The sequence below is a fragment of the Nicotiana tabacum genome, chromosome 20 (assembly GCF_000715075.1).
Source record: "Nicotiana tabacum cultivar K326 chromosome 20, ASM71507v2, whole genome shotgun sequence".
Lineage (NCBI taxonomy): Eukaryota > Viridiplantae > Streptophyta > Magnoliopsida > Solanales > Solanaceae > Nicotiana > Nicotiana tabacum.
The window spans coordinates 164,322,500-164,340,945 of record NC_134099.1 but is presented as its reverse complement, the minus strand read 5'-3'; the positions used below and the strand labels follow the sequence as shown (position 1 = coordinate 164,340,945).

General features: G+C 36.5%; 1 protein-coding gene and 1 non-coding gene across 2 annotated transcripts; one reads left to right on the top strand and one right to left on the bottom strand.

Annotated features, from left to right (window-relative positions):
• Positions 1-11,061: 11,061 nt before the first annotated feature.
• TRNAD-GUC (transfer RNA aspartic acid (anticodon GUC)) lies at positions 11,062-11,133 on the bottom strand. The gene has a single exon. It is a non-coding gene; the product is annotated as a tRNA-Asp (tRNA).
• A 2,007-nt stretch (positions 11,134-13,140) lies between these two features.
• On the top strand, positions 13,141-17,312 carry LOC107813516 (pentatricopeptide repeat-containing protein At4g32430, mitochondrial-like). The gene is given in 4 exon segments (XM_016638795.2): positions 13,141-15,163; positions 15,165-15,959; positions 16,143-16,213; positions 16,407-17,312. Coding segments are annotated over 2 exon segments (2,337 nt in total). The 5' UTR covers positions 13,141-13,285; the 3' UTR covers positions 15,624-15,959; positions 16,143-16,213; positions 16,407-17,312.
• Positions 17,313-18,446: the final 1,134 nt, after the last annotated feature.

Below are 18,446 nucleotides of genomic sequence, written 5' to 3'. Positions count from 1 at the left end.
TGCAAAAGCTATTGCAGCCCAGTTGTCAGGTATACGGGGTAGAGTCATTCTTTCACGTTGGAATCTATCAACAAAGTTCCTGAGCAACTTTGAATCCCCTTGTTTGATTTTGAAAATATCTTCCATTCTTTTCTCAACCTTTTGAGCTCCCGAGTGTGCTTTAATAAAAGAATCTGCAAGCTCAGCAAAAGAATTTATAGAATTTTCAGATAAAAGAGAATACCAGGTTAATGCACCCTTGGTGAGTGTTTCTCCAAATTTCTTGACCAGTACTGATTCAATTTCTTGTTTGGTCAAGTCGTTGCCTTTCAAGCCTGTTGTAAATGCAGTCACATGGTCACGTGGGTCTGTAGTACCATCATATTTCGGGATGTCAGGCATTTTGAACTTTTTAGGAATTGGAAGGGGAGCAGCACTTGGCTTCCAAGGTTGTTGTGAATATTTGTCTATATCCACTCCTTTAATTACAGGTGGAACTCCGGGGATTTGCTATATGCGTTCGTTTTGTTCCTTAAGCCGTTTCTGCAAGGTTAGTACTAAATTTTGCAAATGAGAATTATTTGAATTACCTGGTTCTCCTTCCTGTGGTTCACTGGGGGTTCCTCCATTTCCAGAATTAGCAAGGCCAGAACGAGGATTTTCCAATGTACTATTATTAGGCGTAGGTGTGGATGGAGTAACAGGTAATCAACTAACCAGAGCCTGAAGAGCTTTGCTAACCCGTGCATCGATTTCTTTTTGTAAAGCTTCATCTACCCCTTCAAAATGTTCAGATTGCTCTTGTTGATCAGTACGAGATTCAGGAGTGCCTTCACGAGATTGACGTGGTGAATTTTGAGGGGAGGGAACCACTTCAATGTTCTGTAAATCTCCTTGATTTTGATGGATTTGATTTTCATGGTTTCCCAAGGTGTTTTCATTGTTATTGTTGGTGTTGTTGTTTGACATGGTGATGACAATGGACAAGATGTAGCTTAAAAGAAAAGATTATCAGATTCCCGGTAACCAAACTAATTTGTTTAACCAAAAATCTGAGTCTTTGGTCAAAGCTAGAAATAAAAAGAAATTCGGGTTACTGATAATCAGGAGACGAAAATAATAAAATATTTTTGAGAACGATGATAAAGCAGTAAATAGTTTTGTATTTCGGTAAGATCTCAATAGTATTTCGTGTCCCTACAGATGTTGAGTCCTTCTCCTTTTATAGTTGATTCTAGGAGAAGGTGTGATGCCTTTGTCTTAATGAGACAATTATGAGCAATAAATGCCATTAAAAGAAACGTTACACAATAATTTTTAATAAATACAAAGATTCCTACGTATTTGATATTTAATGCTGAATTTGGACTCTTTTGCGTCATCAGATTCATATCTTCAATCCCCTCCGATCTTCGGTCTTTAAATAACTAGAATAGGTACGAGACTCGTGCCACTTAAGTAATGGTCTATACCTATGTTGCTTTCTTCTAACTCATATCTGTTGTCACCCGTGCCTCTTGACTAATTATTGCGATTTGACCTTCTGACCAGCACACGTGTCATGACACGTCATCTTCAATATACAGACTCAGTTTTTTCCCAATACAATTTTCACTTGCGACTTTAAAAAGTAGTAGTTGGATTGCTGATGCTCGCCGCTTGAATTACCATAAGTTCTTTTAGTATTAGGGTGATATGTTGTCACCCTAATATCGTCATCCATGTTCTACTTGGCGAGAATTAAATGTCAACTTCTGTTTAGCAATAGTTAACTGGTAGAAGTTGTTTAGTCTTAATTATTACAAGTTGTTTAGTTGCATTTTCCTAATCCTACGTTTTTGGTAGTTACAAAAGTAGCCAGAACCATTCACGGTGTATATGACAAGAATGATCTTTTCGTCCATATTAGTTAGGCGTGTTTATAGCGATATACTTTGCATGGAATCCCCCAAATTTTCTTATTGGTGTAATCGATAACCGAATCGATAAGCCCCAAAAATCGATAAATCAAAATTGAAAAAATCGAAACCTTATTGAAACAATAACGATAAGCATATGTACAAATCGATAATCGATAAGTAATTATGGATAAGGGTCAAAATCAAATCGATAAATCGAATGCACACCCATAGGTTTGACAGTGATAATTTGGGTTTAGTTTCTGATGAAGTACCCCTTGCCTCATTTACCATGCATGTTCCTGTGGCGTCTTCTTTACCAGTTGTAACTATTACCGTTACTGCTCTGCCCCAAGCTATTTTAACTTCTTCCATAGTTCCCTCTACTATTGTCCTTCATACTGGGGTTGGTTCCTCGAGTGGAAGTGGATCTATAAAGCAGATTATCATCGAGGTTCCTACCGATGTCAACCTTTTGAGAAAGTCAGGTCAGGTTGACGTGTGGTTGAAACCTCTGATCGGTCCAGTTTAGAAATCCAAGCTCGAGAGTCACAACTCTTTGACTTGGATGAATGACATAGTTCAGTCATCATTAAAGGTATTTGTTACTTTTCACACTTTATTACATCCTTATTTAATTAAGGTTCTTACCCCCTTTTTTTAGATCAATCTTGTTAGCACAGAGATGATGAAGAGAGTTTCTCATACGGAGCAGTTAATGCACAATTATCAAATTGAAGCAGACAACTGGAAAGGACAATATGAAAGCCTTCAAATTAATATGGAAGTGTTAGAAGAAAACGAGTGCACTTTAGAGCAACAATTAAAGGTTTTGACTTTAGAGAGCAGTTGAGAAGGCTTCCTCAAATCAAGTTGACAAGGACAAAAATCTCCTCGAGACATCGTTTTCTGAGCAACTCTCCAAAGCCAGTGAAGAGATTAGAGAGTTGAAGGCTTTGCTAAGTGAGAAAGAGGTTTACACTGGTGAACTTGTGCAAACACCTACTCAGACCCAAGAAGATCTCCATGAGTCTTCTAATAAGGTCAGTTTTTTAGAAAGTTCACTTGCTCCTCTGCAAGCTTCGTATTATTCTGCCTTGGCTGAGAATGAAAAGCTCTAAAACGAGATTGATCAATGGGAGAAAGATTATGAGATTCTTGAGGACAAAACTGTTATTAAAGTGAGTTGGGCGATTTTAAACACACGCTACGATACCCTTATGAAGGCTAGCCAAGAGGGTTTCAACTTGGATGCTGAGTTAGCCAAGATAAAGGAGACTATTGAAAAAACTCAGCAAGACCAATATTTTCATTCTCCCATGGATGATACTCCCGAGCATGTTAAAGATGATATGGGTACGGTAAATGCCCCAACTCCTTCAAGCCAGCTCGAACCTTCTGCTGCTAGTGATACTGCTTTAGATCCTTCTTCAGCCCCTCAGTGAAAATTTATAAAGTGTGACTCTTTTTTTTTCTTGGTGGAATGTGGTTTTAACACTCGGTCCTATTTGGGGGTTTAGTTTTTTGGAAATGACAAGTCCCCAGACCTTTTCGGAGCATTTTGTATAAATGACAAATAGTTTACAGCTAGGTTCATACTCAGTCTAAACTTTAATATTAAGAAGTTTTTGTTTAACTTAATTTCTTGAGCTTCTGTTTTGTTCGTTCCTGCCTTTATATTCAAGATCCTGTTTGTTAATTCGTGGGTTTTTGTCTTACCTTTTTTTTTTTTTCTAAAAGGCTTTATTATCTTCATGGATATCTGAATCAAACATGAATTTTTTTTATGAAAGAGGTCCCTTTATACTTGGCACTTAATGAAGAAGACATCTCAACTTCATAATGGTGTAAATATACGAAAAAAGAAATAGGAACACACATGTTTCTTGAAATAACTTTGATAAAGTTTTTATCTGAGCTTTGTCAAGTTTAAGTAACATCTTACATGTATTTAAACATCTTCTATAACTTTTCGTAACTGTTTTTATTACAACAGATTTGCAAAAAAATAAATAAAATGCAAGGGATTTTTTTTATACTCATGACTAAACATTGTCTTTAACCTAGACATCATAAAACTTTGAAATCTATATGAATGTTTTTTGACTGGCTTGTGTTATTGGCTCATGATTTTGCTTTGCACTTATACATTTGATGAGTAGACTTTTGGGCTTGACTCGAATTTAACTTGCATTCAATCTTCTTTGCCTTCTTTATACATATGCCCTATGTATATTATATAGTCCCCCAAGTATTTGAGCTTTGAAGAATGAAATCTCGAGCACTTGATTATTCCTTCCATGCGGTCCTTTTCCTGGAAAGGAAAAACATACGGGACTCAGAGGTATGATTTTAGATGAAGACTGCTTAACCCATTTAAATTTCTATCAGAATAGTTGTAACCTTAGACCGGGAATTTATATTCTTCCACGTGTCTTGCAGGTCGTGATTCATCTCTTAGTATGGGTTAGCTTTTTGCCTATCATCTAAAATCGTTAGTAAAATTTTAATAATTCAAAATAAAATTTTAAAATGAGGGTACTTGCCCGTGATATTTCCTTTCCTTAGAAATAGTATCTCTTCAAATGAACAACATTCCAATGTGAAGGTAGAATCTTGCCATCCATTATTTCCAGCTTGTATGCTCATTTTTCTACGATACCGTGAATCTTGTAAGGTCCTTCCCAAGTTTGACTTAACTTTCCTGCATTATCTGCTCTCGTTGATTGGAAAACCTTCTTGAGTACGAAGTCCCCAATCTTGAAGTATCTTAGACGAGCTTTCCGATTATAATATCGTTCCATAACTTGTTTTTGCGATGCCATCCTTATTAGTGTTGCTTCCCTCCTTTCTTCATGTAAATCTAGGTTTATTCGCATTTCTTCTTCGTTTGAATCCTTAGTTGCTTGTGTATATCTCGTGCTTGGTTCCCCTATCTCGACTGGGATCAAGGCTTCAGCTCCGTATACAAGTGAGAATGGTGTTTCGCCCGTACTTGTTTTTGTTGTTGTGTGGTAAGCCCACAAAACAACAGGTAACACCTTTGGCCAATTGCCTTTGGATTCCTCCAATATTTTCTTCAAATTGTTGATAATGACTTTATTCGTTGATTCTGCTTGTCCATTACCCACCGGATGGTAAGGCGTTGAAGTAATCCTTTTAATTTGCCAACTTTGAAAAATTTATGTGATTTGTGCACTTATAAATTGCAGGCCGTTTTCACATACTATTTCCTTTGGTACGCTGAATTGGCATATGATGTTTTGCCAAATGAAATCTCTAACCTCTTTTTCTCATACCTGTTTAAAAGCACCTGCTTCTACCCACTTAGTAAAGTAATCAGTGAGTACTAGCAAAAATCTTACGTTGCCTTTGGCCAGCGGTAGTGGTCCCACGATGTCCATCCCCCAGTTCATAAAAGGCCACGGTACAATGACCGAATGTAATAATTCTGCAGGTCTATGCATGTCGTCTCCGTATCTTGGCAATTGTCACATTTAGCCACAAATATTTTCGCTTCTTCTTCCATTTTGGGCCAATAATAGCCAGCTCTAATCATGGTTTTCACTAAGGATCTTCCTCCAGCATGATTTCCACAATGCCCTTCGTGTATTTCTCTCATCACATACTCTGTTTGATAAGGTCCGAGGCATCTTTCTAGGGGACCACCGAACATTCTACGATAAAGATTACCTTGCTTCAAACAATACCGAGCAGCTTTTTTACGAAGTGCTTGAGCCTTTGTCTTATCCTCAGGGACAATTCCATACTGCAAAAAAGTGACAATCTCGTTCCTCCAATCCCAAGTTAAATTATTGAAATTTACCTCGTTTTTGTCTTGATCAAGTACTGATTGAAATAGATGAATTACAGAAGCATTTTCATCATTTGTCACTTCTACTGTAGATGCAAGATTAGCTAGGGCATCTGCCTCAACATTTTCTTCTCTTGGTATCTACACAACTTTCCAAGTTTGGAATTGCTTAACTAGATCACGTGCCTTTTCCAGGTATTGCTGCATTCTTGTCTCTCTAGCTGTATAAGTCCCCAGCATTTGGTTAACTACGAGTTGCGAATCGCTTTTGATTACGACCTGTTCTATGATAAGCTCGCGTGCCAGTTCTAAACTTGCAATCACAGCTTCATACTCTGCCTCATTGTTAGTAACAGGGTGACATTTTATGGCTTGTCATATTTTTTCACCCGTAGATGGTACCAAAACAATTCCTAGACCTGCCCCTTTTACATTTGATGAACCATCAGTGAATAAAATCTAAGTTCCTTGATTAGACCCGTTGAATACTTGTAGTTCTTTTTCTACTTCTAGTTGCATCCCTTGGCTAAAATCGGCCAAAAGGTTTGCCAACACCTGTGACTTTATTGCAATTCTAGGTTGATATGTAATGTTATATTCACTCAATTCTATGGCCCACTTGGCTAACCTACCTGATAACTCATGTTTATGTAATATATTACGCAGGGGACAGACAGTTACTACAGATATGGGGTGGCATTGAAAATAAGGTCTTAATTTCCTAGATGTCATAATTAATGCAAGTGCAAGTTTTTCTAGATGAGGATATCGAGTCTCAGCATCTAATAATGACTTACTAACATAGTGAATTGGAGACTGTTTACCTTGGTCTTCACGAACCAAAACAGCACTCACCGCTACTTCTGAAACAACAAGGTAGATAATAACTTTTCCCCATCTTTTGGTTTTGCAAGCAACAGTGAATTTGACAAGTATACTTTCAAATTTTTGAGTGCTTGATGACATTCTTCAGACCATTCGAACTGATCCTGCTTTTTTAGAGCTGAAAAGAACTTAAAGCATTTTTCTGATGATTTGGAAATAAATATTTCCAAGGCTGCAATTCTTCCCGTTAGTCTCTATACCTCTTTTTTACTTGTAAGTATATCAGGAATTTCCTCAATAGCTTTAATCTATGTGGGATTTACTTCAGTGCCACGGTTAGAAACAAGAAATCCCAAAAACTTACCTGATGAAATGCTAAATGCACATTTCTCGGGATTTAGCTTCATGTTAAATTTACGGAGAATCTGAAATATATCAGACAGGTGTTGAATATGATCCCCTGCCTGTTGAGATTTGACCAACATATCATCTATGTAGACTTCCATAGTTTTTCCTAAATGTTCTTGGAATATTTTGGTCACCAACCTTTGATATGTGGCTCCAGCATTTTTGAGGCCAAGTGGCATTACTTTGTAATAGCAAGTCCCCCTGTCTGTTATAAATGAAATTTTTCCTCATCTAGCGGATCCATTTTTATTTGGTTATACCCTGAATATGCATCTAAAAAACTTAACAATTCATGTCTTGCAGTAGCATCAATTAGTTGATCTATATGCGGTAATGGAAAAGAATCTTTAGGACAAGCTTTATTTAGGTTAGTATAATCTACACAAACTCGCCACTTACCATTCTTTTTTGGTATTACTACAGTATTAGCTAACCAATTTGGATATTTTACCTCGCGGATAGACCCAAGTTTTAAAAGTTTTTGCAACTCATCTTGAATCAACTGATTTTTGAAATATCCTTGCTTTCTTTTCTTTTGTTTGACAGGTGGATATGGTGGATCTTAATTTAATTTGTGAGTCATTACTTCCGGGGGTATTTCTGTCATATCAGAATGGGACCAAGCAAAACAATCCACGTTAGTTTTCAAGAATTCAGTCAACTTACCTTTCACTTTGTGGCTTAGGTTGACCCCAATGTAGACTTTCCTTTCAGGCCAAGGTGTGACTAATTCTACAGCTTCCAACTCCTCAATCATCATTTTGATGTTTTCATTTTCTTCCAGTTCTTGGATGGAATCGGGCCTCGAGTCTACATTTCCGCCCGTGTTCAGTAGAGGCTTGTGTTGCAGCATCCTCAACTAGATTCTGTAATTGCTATTTTTCTTCATTTTTTGTGCTTGAATCTGCTACTGAGTTGATGCTCCTAGATGTTTGTTGATCACCACGGATTTGAGGTATTTCCCATTGTGAAGGAAATTTAATAACTTGATGTAGGGGATATGGCACAGTATCCATTTCGTGAATCCATGGTCTTCCGAGAATTATATTATAAGCCATATCCATCTCTACCACCTGAAATTTTGTATCTTTGACAACTCCTTCTGCGAATGTTGTGAGTATCACCTCCCCTTTTGTTACGACGCTTGAATTGTCAAAACCAGATAAAGTATGCGCTTTGGGTACCAGCTTATCTTTGGCTTGCATTTCGTTTAACACTCTTAGCAAAATGATGTTCACGGAGCTACCTGGATCAATCAAAACTCATTTCACACTAGTGTCATGTACAACAACAACATCCCAGTATAATCCCACAAGTGGGGTCTGAGGAGGGTAATATGTACGTAGACATTTCCCTTACCCCGAGGGGCAGAGAGGCTGTTTCTAGGAGACCCTCGGCTCAAGAAAGCGAAGAGACGATATATTAGTACTATCAATAGACTCATAATAAAATAACATAAAATAAAATAACAACAATATAAGAAATATAGAAAGTACGAAAAAGATGGAAGATATAATAATATACTAGTGTCATGTACAAGTAGAGATATTACTAGTGCATCATTGTATGGAATTAGTACGCCATCTGCATCTGCATCATCGAATGTAATACTTTATTGTTCCAAAATATGTCGAACCCGCTTCCCGTGTGTGACTGTAACCTTTGAAACTTTCTTAGCTGCCGTATATGTCATGCCATTAATTTCTTCTCCTCCGCTTATAACATTAACGGTCCTTTTTGGTGAAGGAGGTTTAGGGGGCTCCTGCCTGTTCTTCATATATGCTTGCTTACCTTTTTCACTAAACAATTCGGTTAGATATCCTTTCTTTAAGAAATGATCAACTTCACCTTGCAACAATCTACAATTTGTCGTTTTGTGACCATAATCATTGTGAAACTCGCACCAGAAATCAGGAGTTTGTCTATTCGGGTTTGATCTGATTTCCTTTGGCCACCTCACCTTATCACCCATGTTTCTTAATCCTGCTACTAACTCTGATGTGCTAACATTGAAATTGTAATCGCCACATTTTTCCTTCGAGCCTCTATCATCATCTCGCGTCTCTCATGCGTTTCGCTTTTTTCCAAACCTTGATGATGAGCCTGACTCTCTATCTCTCGATCTATGATCGTACTTTGAATTATCCTGCTTTGAACGCGAGTCTCTTCCTGCTGGTCCCATGTAGGGCTCGTATCTATTTTTATCAGACCTTTTTCAGTTTCAGCACGTCTTGAACTTACCCTCTCCTCTTTTTGAGACCGAGAGATGATATCTTCTTCTATCCTCAACTTCATATTGTATCTGTTGTAAATATCATTCCAAGTTGTTGCTGAAAATTCACTTAGACTTTCCTTGAGTCGTCTCGTGGCTTCTGAACTTTTCTCATTTAAATTACTGGCAAAAGCCATAGCTTCCCAGTTATCAGGTACACGCGGCAACGTCATCTTTTCACGCTGGAATCTGTCTACGAATTCTCTGAGCAGCTCCAAATCTCCTTGCTTTATTTTGAAAATATCCTCCATTCCTTTTTCGACTTTTTGAGCTCCCGAGTTTACTTTGATAAATGAATCTGCAAGCTCAGCAAAAGAATTTATAGATTTTTCGGGTAAAAAATAATACCATGTTAATGCTCCCTTAGTGAGTGTTTCACCGAATTTTTTGACCAATACAGATTCAATTTCTTGTTTGGTCAAATCGTTTCCCTTAGTGAGCACCTATCCCTTCTTGTTTTCTTGGATCTCTGCCCGTGCCTGCTAGAGCTCGTGCCTCTTCAAATATCCTTCGCCAACTTTCATTCCTTTACCAGTCCACGTGCCATGACATGTCACCTCATAATTAATTCTATACATGAACTTAAATTTTCCCAATACACTTATTATTCCCTTGGTTTCTGTTGATGATATCGATATATTGTCTCTTTTCTCTTTTCGTGTTCTTGAGCCGAGGGTCTTTCGAAAATATCCTCTCTATTCCCTCGAGGTAGGGATAAGATCTGACATACACACTACCCTCTTCATACCCTTACTAGTAAGATTTTATTGGGTTATTGTTATTATTGCAAAGACGGATCTAAGATTTGAATGTTCAAGTTCGGAATTATACTCTTCCACAACTCATTAGTTTACTAGGTTCGAAATTTGTACTCATTTAATGAATTTTAAACAAATACAATATCCGATTGTAAACAATAATCGAAACATTCACCATACAAATATATTTCAAAATGTCAGCGACAATTCTTTTTCTGAGTGATTTTCTAAAAATATATATAGAGGATCGGAGAGTTAGTATGAATAATAAATTCATGAAAAAAAAATCTGTCGCTAAGTTACAATTAATATCTCTGCTATATTCTAAATGTTTGAATCACCTCCGAGATATTGTTTATTACAATCTTAAATATTATGAAATCACACTACCAGAAAACTGCCTCCAGAAATACCAACCGAAATCGGTCGGAAAATTGAAAAAACCGACTAATTTCTGATAGACTTTAGTCCGTCGAAATTAGGCTGATCGGTAATAAATAGAGACCGAAATTGATCGCAATTTTCGATCGATTTCGGTCAATTAATTAAATTTCACAAACGACCCAAAAAAGAAAATCTGTCGGAAAAATAATTATGCAATTAAAAAATGCACCATCTGAAAATCGAATCCGGGTTTGTACTGTGAAAAAAATACTATTCTACCGCTAGACCATTAGTACATTTTGCTTTAACATTTTATTTTATTTTATTTGTACTCTTTAATTGCATTTTCACGCGAAAATAACCTACTGATTTCGGTCGGTTTTATTAAAAATATAAAATTACCATCGAAGTCGGTCGGTTTTTTAAAATGACTGACTGAAATAACCGACCGATGTTGGTCAGTTTTTTTGAATTTAAATTTAAATTTAGTTTATATGAATAACCGACCGATTTCTTAAAAATAAATTTCGCGGAATGTTAAAATAGTTTTCAGCATTTTTGCGCAAAAAAAACCCGACCGAAGTTTATCGATTTCGTAAAAAAAAAAAGATAAAATATTTTGAAAAACCGACCGAAACTAAAGCCGGTCGGTTGATTTTGGCCGAATTTCTAGCTTTAATATTTAATATTTACGTGTATGTTTATAAAATAAAAAACGGGAAACGCCGTTGCCGGGGATCGAACCCGGGTCACCCGCGTGACAGGCGGGAATACTTACCACTATACTACAACGACTTTGTTGTTTGTTTGAAGGCAAGTTTAATTTAATATTCATTTCTGTATAGCTGTTTTTTCTTCATAAAATAGCACCAAGTAATAAGATTCAAAAATAAAAGAAGTAAATATGCGAAGAAATTAAGTGTCCGGATTCAACATATATATACATGAAATAAAGTTAACATTTTATAAACAATGTAATTTTAATTTTCGGAAAGGGGATTCGAATAAATCAACTAATGTGTACTCCAACTTCCTGGAAACGACATGAATTGATCAAGAAGATTTTATGATGTGTATACATGTTAAATTTCTTTTTATATTAATACATATAATTCAAGCCTATAAAAGTAATTAATTTTTTGGACCTATAGAGTTCGCCCATGTTATAACTAGTTCGGATGTAATTTCACTAGACAAAATTTATATATTATTCCATGCAAATACTATGAGAGTCATGAATTATGACCTAAAAATTCAAAAACGTTACATTTGAGATTTCAACCTATATTTTTCTTATGTTAAGGTAGGGATAAAGTCTGGGTACACTCTATCCTCTCCAGACATCACTAGTGAGATTACACTAGATTGTTGTTGATGTTGTTGTTGTATAATCAAAAAAATTAAGAGAATCAAATTCAAAATTTTATGCATATATACAAAAATTAATGTTATCTTGTTTACGTAGTGTAACTTTCCAACGAATTCAATTCTCACTCATTGCATACAACTCTGTACAATATGCATGTCCAACTAGTTTTTACAACTTGATTACCCTCTCAAAGTACGTGGCTTAAGTAGCTAAGGATTTCCTAGTCGAATTACAGCTTGTTTGGATGGTTGTTACCAGTTGTATCGTATCGTATTGTATTGTTACTTTAAATACAATGTTTGTTTTGAATGTTATTTAAATTTTATTGTATCGTATCGTTAAATCCGTCGTTACGTAACGATGAAATGTGTCACTTTATGTAACGACCGATTTGGTGTGGTCGCGTCGTTTCCTTGTATTTTTCTCTCAATCTCACCCTTCATTATTATTAAATAATTTTATTTTATCATTAACCCTACCCTTTTATATACCATCTCATAATTTTTCTTTATAATATTGCAAGTTTATTCATCATATTACTGGTGCATGATACCATGAAACGACGACAAAACAACACAATCCATCCAAACATTGCATTCATCAAACGATACAATACAATACAATACAATACGATACATTATGAAACGATAGATAACAATCATCCAAACAAGCTGTTAGAGAAACTTGCAATAATTTGATGTGATTATAAAAAAGATTTCTTGCCCGTTAATGATTAATTTCATAAAATTTCTAAAATCAACCTTAATTTGTAAAGGGCGATTAAATTAATTCTATCATTTGTGAAGGGTGAATATCAATTTTCCTTTAAAAATTAAATTCCCTCTTCAACCTTGAACAATAAACATAACACATAAATACTCCTTTTGATTTATTTTATATGATCTTATTTGGACTCCTGTTTAAGAAAGAAAAAAAAGAATAGTTGAGTCTTTTGGTGCCATAATATTTAATGTGGCTATAAAACTTGTGACTTTTTTCTCGGACGGTCTTATTTTCAAGCTTCCACGATTGATCCAGATTTTTCATTTTCATAAAGCTTTAAGTAGGTGTTTGGACATAAGAATTGTAAAATTCCAAAAAATGGTGAAATTTTTTTCAAGTGAAAATGGTATTTGAAATTTAGAGTTGCGCTTGGACATAAAATTCAGTTTTTGAAGTTTTGTGAGTAATTTGAGTGAAAATTTTGAAAAATAGTTTTTTGGAGTTTTTCAAATTTTTGAAAAATTTTCAAAATGCATCTTCAAGTGAAAATTGGAAATTTTATGAACAAACACTGATTTCGAAAAAAAATTATGTCCAAACGGGCTCTAACTTTTCTCCCGTGAGAATTTAAGGTTAAGTTATTTTCAAAATTATAAAAGAGTCATTTAAAAAAAATATACTTAAAAACAAATCTATTAAAATATAGTCACATAAATTGAATGGAAGGACCATAATTGAAGAATTTTAACTTGATGGAACTCAATTAGAACTCTATGGCTTTCCTACAACAATAAGCATCACAAGGGTTTAGGAGGGGTTTTCAGGATTACGGCTTTTGACGGTTGTTTCTTTCCCATGTTTATCCGCCGTCTAATTCCTCCTAAAACCCTCTACATAGTCTCCTTACACCGGCAGTGGTCAGCTCGGAATCTCCGTTCCATTCACAATGCACACCAAGTGTTTGATAAAAGTCTTAAACCAGCTCTTGTTTCCATTCACCAATCCATGCTCAATTGGATACACCAAAACCGTAAAATTGAAGCTCTTAAGCTATTCAAGAATCAGCTCCAAATGGGTATCTCAGAAATCGATGAAGTTGCAATAGCCTTAGCTCTAAAGGGTTGTCGTGAAAATGTAAATCTTGGGTCTCAAATCCACAGCTTGGCCATTACCAGTGGGTTCATTTCATTTACAACAGTCCCAAATTCATTAATGAGCATGTACTGTAAAAATGGACATTTTAATAAGGCTTTGTGTGTGTTTAACAGCCTTGATTTTCCTGATAGAGTTTCTTATAATACCCTGCTTTCGGGTTTTGAAAATGGTAAAGAGGCATTGAGTTTTGCTCTTTGGATGCATTCCATTGGGTTTATGTTTGATGCTGTGAGTTATACTACTGCTCTTAGTCATTGCACGAATGAAGAGGAATTTCGCTTTGGTATCCAATTGCATTCTCTTGTTCTGAAGTTCGGATTGGAGAATGACGTTTTCGTTGGGAATGCACTTGTGACTATGTATTCGAAGTGGGGTAGTAATATGGCGGAAGCTGAAAGAGTGTTTTATGAAATGTTGCATAAAGATTTGGTTTCGTGGAATGCATTGCTCTCGGGCTATGCACAGGAAGGGAGTTACTCGTGCCAAGCCACTTTGGGGTTTAGGGAAATGATGAAGGCAGGAGTGAAACCTGATCATGTGTCATTCACCAGTGCTGTATCTGCTTGTGGACAGGAAAGATCTTTGGATCTTGCGAAGCAGATACATGGTTTGGTTATTAAGATGGCGTATGGTACTCATGTTTCAGTGTGTAATGTTTTGATATCATTGTACTATAAGTGTGATGTCACCGAAGATGCAAATAAGGTTTTCCAAAGTATGACGGAACGTAACGTAGTGTCTTGGACGACAATGCTTTCCATCAATGATGAAAGTGCTGTATCTGTTTTTAATGGGATGCGGAGGGATGGGGTTTACCCTAATCACGTTACTTTTGTTGGATTAATTCATTCTATAACTGTCAAGAGTTCGTTACCAGAGGGCCAAATGATTCACGGATGTTGTTTAAAAACGAACTTCTTCTCAGAACTAAATGTTGCTAATAGCTTCATTAGCATGTATGCTAAGTTTGAATTAATGGAAGACGTGTTTAAGGTTTTTGAAGAGCTCGACCAGAGAGATCTCATATCGTGGAACGCATTGATTTCTGCATATGCTCAAAATGGAATGTCTCGAGAAGCTTTACAAACATTCTTGTCAGCATCAATGAAGTTGCTACCTAATGAATACACGTTTGGCAGTGTCTTGAGCGCGATCGCCTCATCTGAGTGCATTTCTTTAAAGCACGGCCAGCGATGCCATGCTTGTTTGATTAAGCGGGGTTTCAACAGGAATCCAATTGTTTCAGGTGCTCTTCTTGACATGTATGCTAAACGTGGGAGTATCGCTGAATCTCGAGGAGTTTTCTATGAGATAGCTGACAGGAGCCAAGTTTCGTGGACTGCTATTATTTCTGCTCATTCGAGGCATGGAGATTATGAATCGGTAATGGCTTTGTTTAAGGAGATGAGGAAGAAAGGCGTGAGTCCTGACTCAATAACTTTTCTTTCTATACTCACAGCATGTGGTCGAAAAGGGATGGTTGATATGGGAGTAGATATTTTCAATTCCATGGTTAGAGATTACTCCATTGAACCATCTTCAGAGCACTATTCTTGTATGGTGGATATGTTTGGTCGGGGGGGGGAGGTTAAAGGAGGCTGAAATATTTTTGGTTCAGATTCCAGGAGGACCTGGATTGTCTGTGTTGCAAAGCTTACTTGGTGCATGTAGGATTTATGGAAATGTGGAGATGGCAACAAAAGTAGCCAATACTTTGATTGCATTAGAACCGGAGCAGTCAGGTTCATATGTCTTGATGTCGAATTTGTTTGCAGAGAAGGGGCAATGGGAAAAGGTAGCAAACATCAGAAAAGGAATGAGAGACAAGGGAGTGAGGAAAGAGATAGGATTCAGCTGGGTAGATGTAATAGGTAGCATTGATTGTTCTTTAAATTTGCATGGATTTTCATCGGATGACAAGTCTCACCCCCAGACCGAGGAGATATATAGGATGGCAGAATGGATTGGTTCAGAGCTGAAGTATTTGGAGCACGAAGAAGAAGAGAGCGAGTCTGTGGCATTAGCGTGTATAATATGAGTTCCTTAAAAAACTTGCTGGAACCTATTAAGCTGCTGCAGTTGAGAACCATGCTATTTTCTTGGTCACATTGTGGTTGATGTTGGTGCTGGTAGTTGCATTTTGTCATTATTTGAAGCTCAGGCGATCTACTTGTAGCAATGCATTTTGTGCTTTTCGGTGAACGATATCAACATCTGCTGATATACTCTATCTTTTCTTTTTCCCACCTATCTCTCAAACCAAAAAACTCTCTCAGGCCGGTACAAAGCACGTTTATGCCATATAGGCTTCTGAAATGGCTGACTATGCCAGGAGACTTATTGCTGGAAATCCATCACCGAGTAAAAAGTTACTGTAAGTGTTCTTTTTTACTTGTTTAAGCTGACCCCAACTAGTATGCGATTGAGGTGTTGTTGATTGATTGATTGTTCTTTTGCCTTATTTGGGTGTCTTTTCCAGTGCTATTCTACATATTCATATAGTATCTTGGTTGTGCTTCTTATTCTTTTTTGTATGTCTTCTATTCATGATGTTTAGGTAGTCAAAAGAAAAGGTTGAAGAGGTAGAATTACCTGAGAAAGCTGATATTTTGATCTCTGAGCCAATGGGTAAGCTTATCTAGTTAGTCTTGTTCTTAATATTTGATAGATCGATCATGTTAACTTCCTAGATAGAGCATTGTGTTGGTATACTTTGGTCATGCTGCGAGCTTGTTAAAGTTACTCTCTTGGAGTGACGACTAAAGTTCTTTATGAAACTTATCTACAGCTATGTGAGTGATACAGTGCTCATACCTTACAGGTACTTGATTAGTTAAAGAAAGAATGCTGGAGTCTTATGGGGGGCTTTGGTCCAGTTATAAGAGCATAGCACATACATGTGTGGGTTAGGCGCACGTCACAGGTTCGAACCCTTCTGCATACAAAAGTCTGGTATTTAAGTGGAGTAGTATAGAAGGGTGGGCTCATTATTGGCCGAGTTCTGAACCGTGCACCATTGACCCGCAGGGAATTCTCAAGAATTCTGGAGTCTTGTATGATTGCAAGACCAATTTTTTGTTCAAAATCTTTAATTTGCTTGTATACAGGGTTTTCCATCAGTAATAAAAATTGTTTACCTTATAATTTAGTCTTCCTACACTAATCAATATGGATCCCAAGGGCACCTACAGAGGTCTTTATGGTTGGCGGCTAGAGGAGCGATTTTGACTGCCAAAAATTTGAGTTAGAGGAGGGTCTCCTATGTTAGTTGGTGTTTCACGTGCACGAATTTGAGAGGATGTGGATCACCTTCTATTGTGAGATGGCATTCTGATTATGGTGGGAGATTTTGAGATGGTTTGGGTTAGTGTGGACCATGCTGAGTATAATGAAGGATGCTCGATTTAGCTAGGCATTTAGAAGACGGAAGAGAAGAGAAGAGAAGACATAGAGCGTAGGATATTGCTCCGTTGGCTTTAATGTGAGTTGTACGGAGTGAGAGAAATAAGAGAGCGTTTGAGGGAAGTGAGTTTGCTTTTGTACATTTGAAGAAAATTTCTTATCTTTGATATCTTTTTGGTACACCCATAAGGTTCCTATTTAAATTGAAGAATGGGTGTCTTCAGCAGAGAACCATTCATTTTTGTAGGTTCTCTACATTTTGGTATACTTCTATAGGGGAGTTTATCCCCCATTATTAATGAATTTCTTCCTTGTTCAAGAAAAATTCTCATTATTCAGCATTTGCTAATGTTTTGTTTCCTTAGTGTAGAATATAATGTCCTGAATTTCTGCAGACAGCTCAAGTCTTTTTTGCCAAAAAAGACTTCATTTTAAGATGCATTCAATAGAATCATGAAAGGATTTTTTGATCGGTATAGATTCTTGTTTTTTCTTCTCCTTTTTGTAATACAATAGTTATCTTTTCGATTTCAAGCGGAGTCGAATCCTTGCGACAAAAAAATACTAGGTGATTTTTCGCATCTGTCTAAGCATAGCAGAATTATCTAGTAACCGTACTAGTTGTATAACAGATATCCGATGAAATGGTCGAGGTGCGTGCAACTCGGTCCAATTACTACCGTTATTAAAAACTTCTCTAGTTTCATCTATGCCTGCTACCTCCCACGAGTAAAAGTACCGATTAAATTTGCCCATAAAGACTTAGGCGAATGGAAAGAAATCAAAAACATTTTTTTAGCGCACTTGGGCACATCCTTTTAGAATTTAAAAGAAAAACAATAATAAAAGGGAAAACGAGGTGAACGAACTTCATTCAAAGAAGAAATTAAACCAACTAGGAATATCATTAATTGGCTTTAGTTTGCGTACATTAATCCTCATTTTCACTTTGTTAGTGACACAATCAAGGGGTCATTATCACTGAGATTAGAGAATGTAAGGGATAAGGCAATTCCCCTCCGTTGTGTTAATTATGTTTAATATATCAAGGGAATTGATCCTTTATTCCTAGATGTATATTACTTTATTCTCAATATATGAATGTAATTGGTCTAATAAATCAAATTAACTTTTTAAAAATTTGATTTTGGGGGAATAAACGTAAACAAACCAAATCAATATCTCTTTTAGCTTATTCTCTTTTATAGCCAAATATACACTAGCGACACAGCTTCATAAACTCCATAGGATACTTGAATCTAGTGCTCTAATACCCTGTGTAATAGCCTAGCCTACTAGTGATATTGTCCGCTTTGGGCCTAGGCCCGCACGAGTTTAAAACGCGTCACTAGAGTTTAAAATATGTCTACTTATATACTCAGTATCTCTCCCGTGTTTTGTCAATGTGGAATTCGCGTAGGGTGTCACAGAAGGAAAAATCCCAATCAAATTCTTGAAC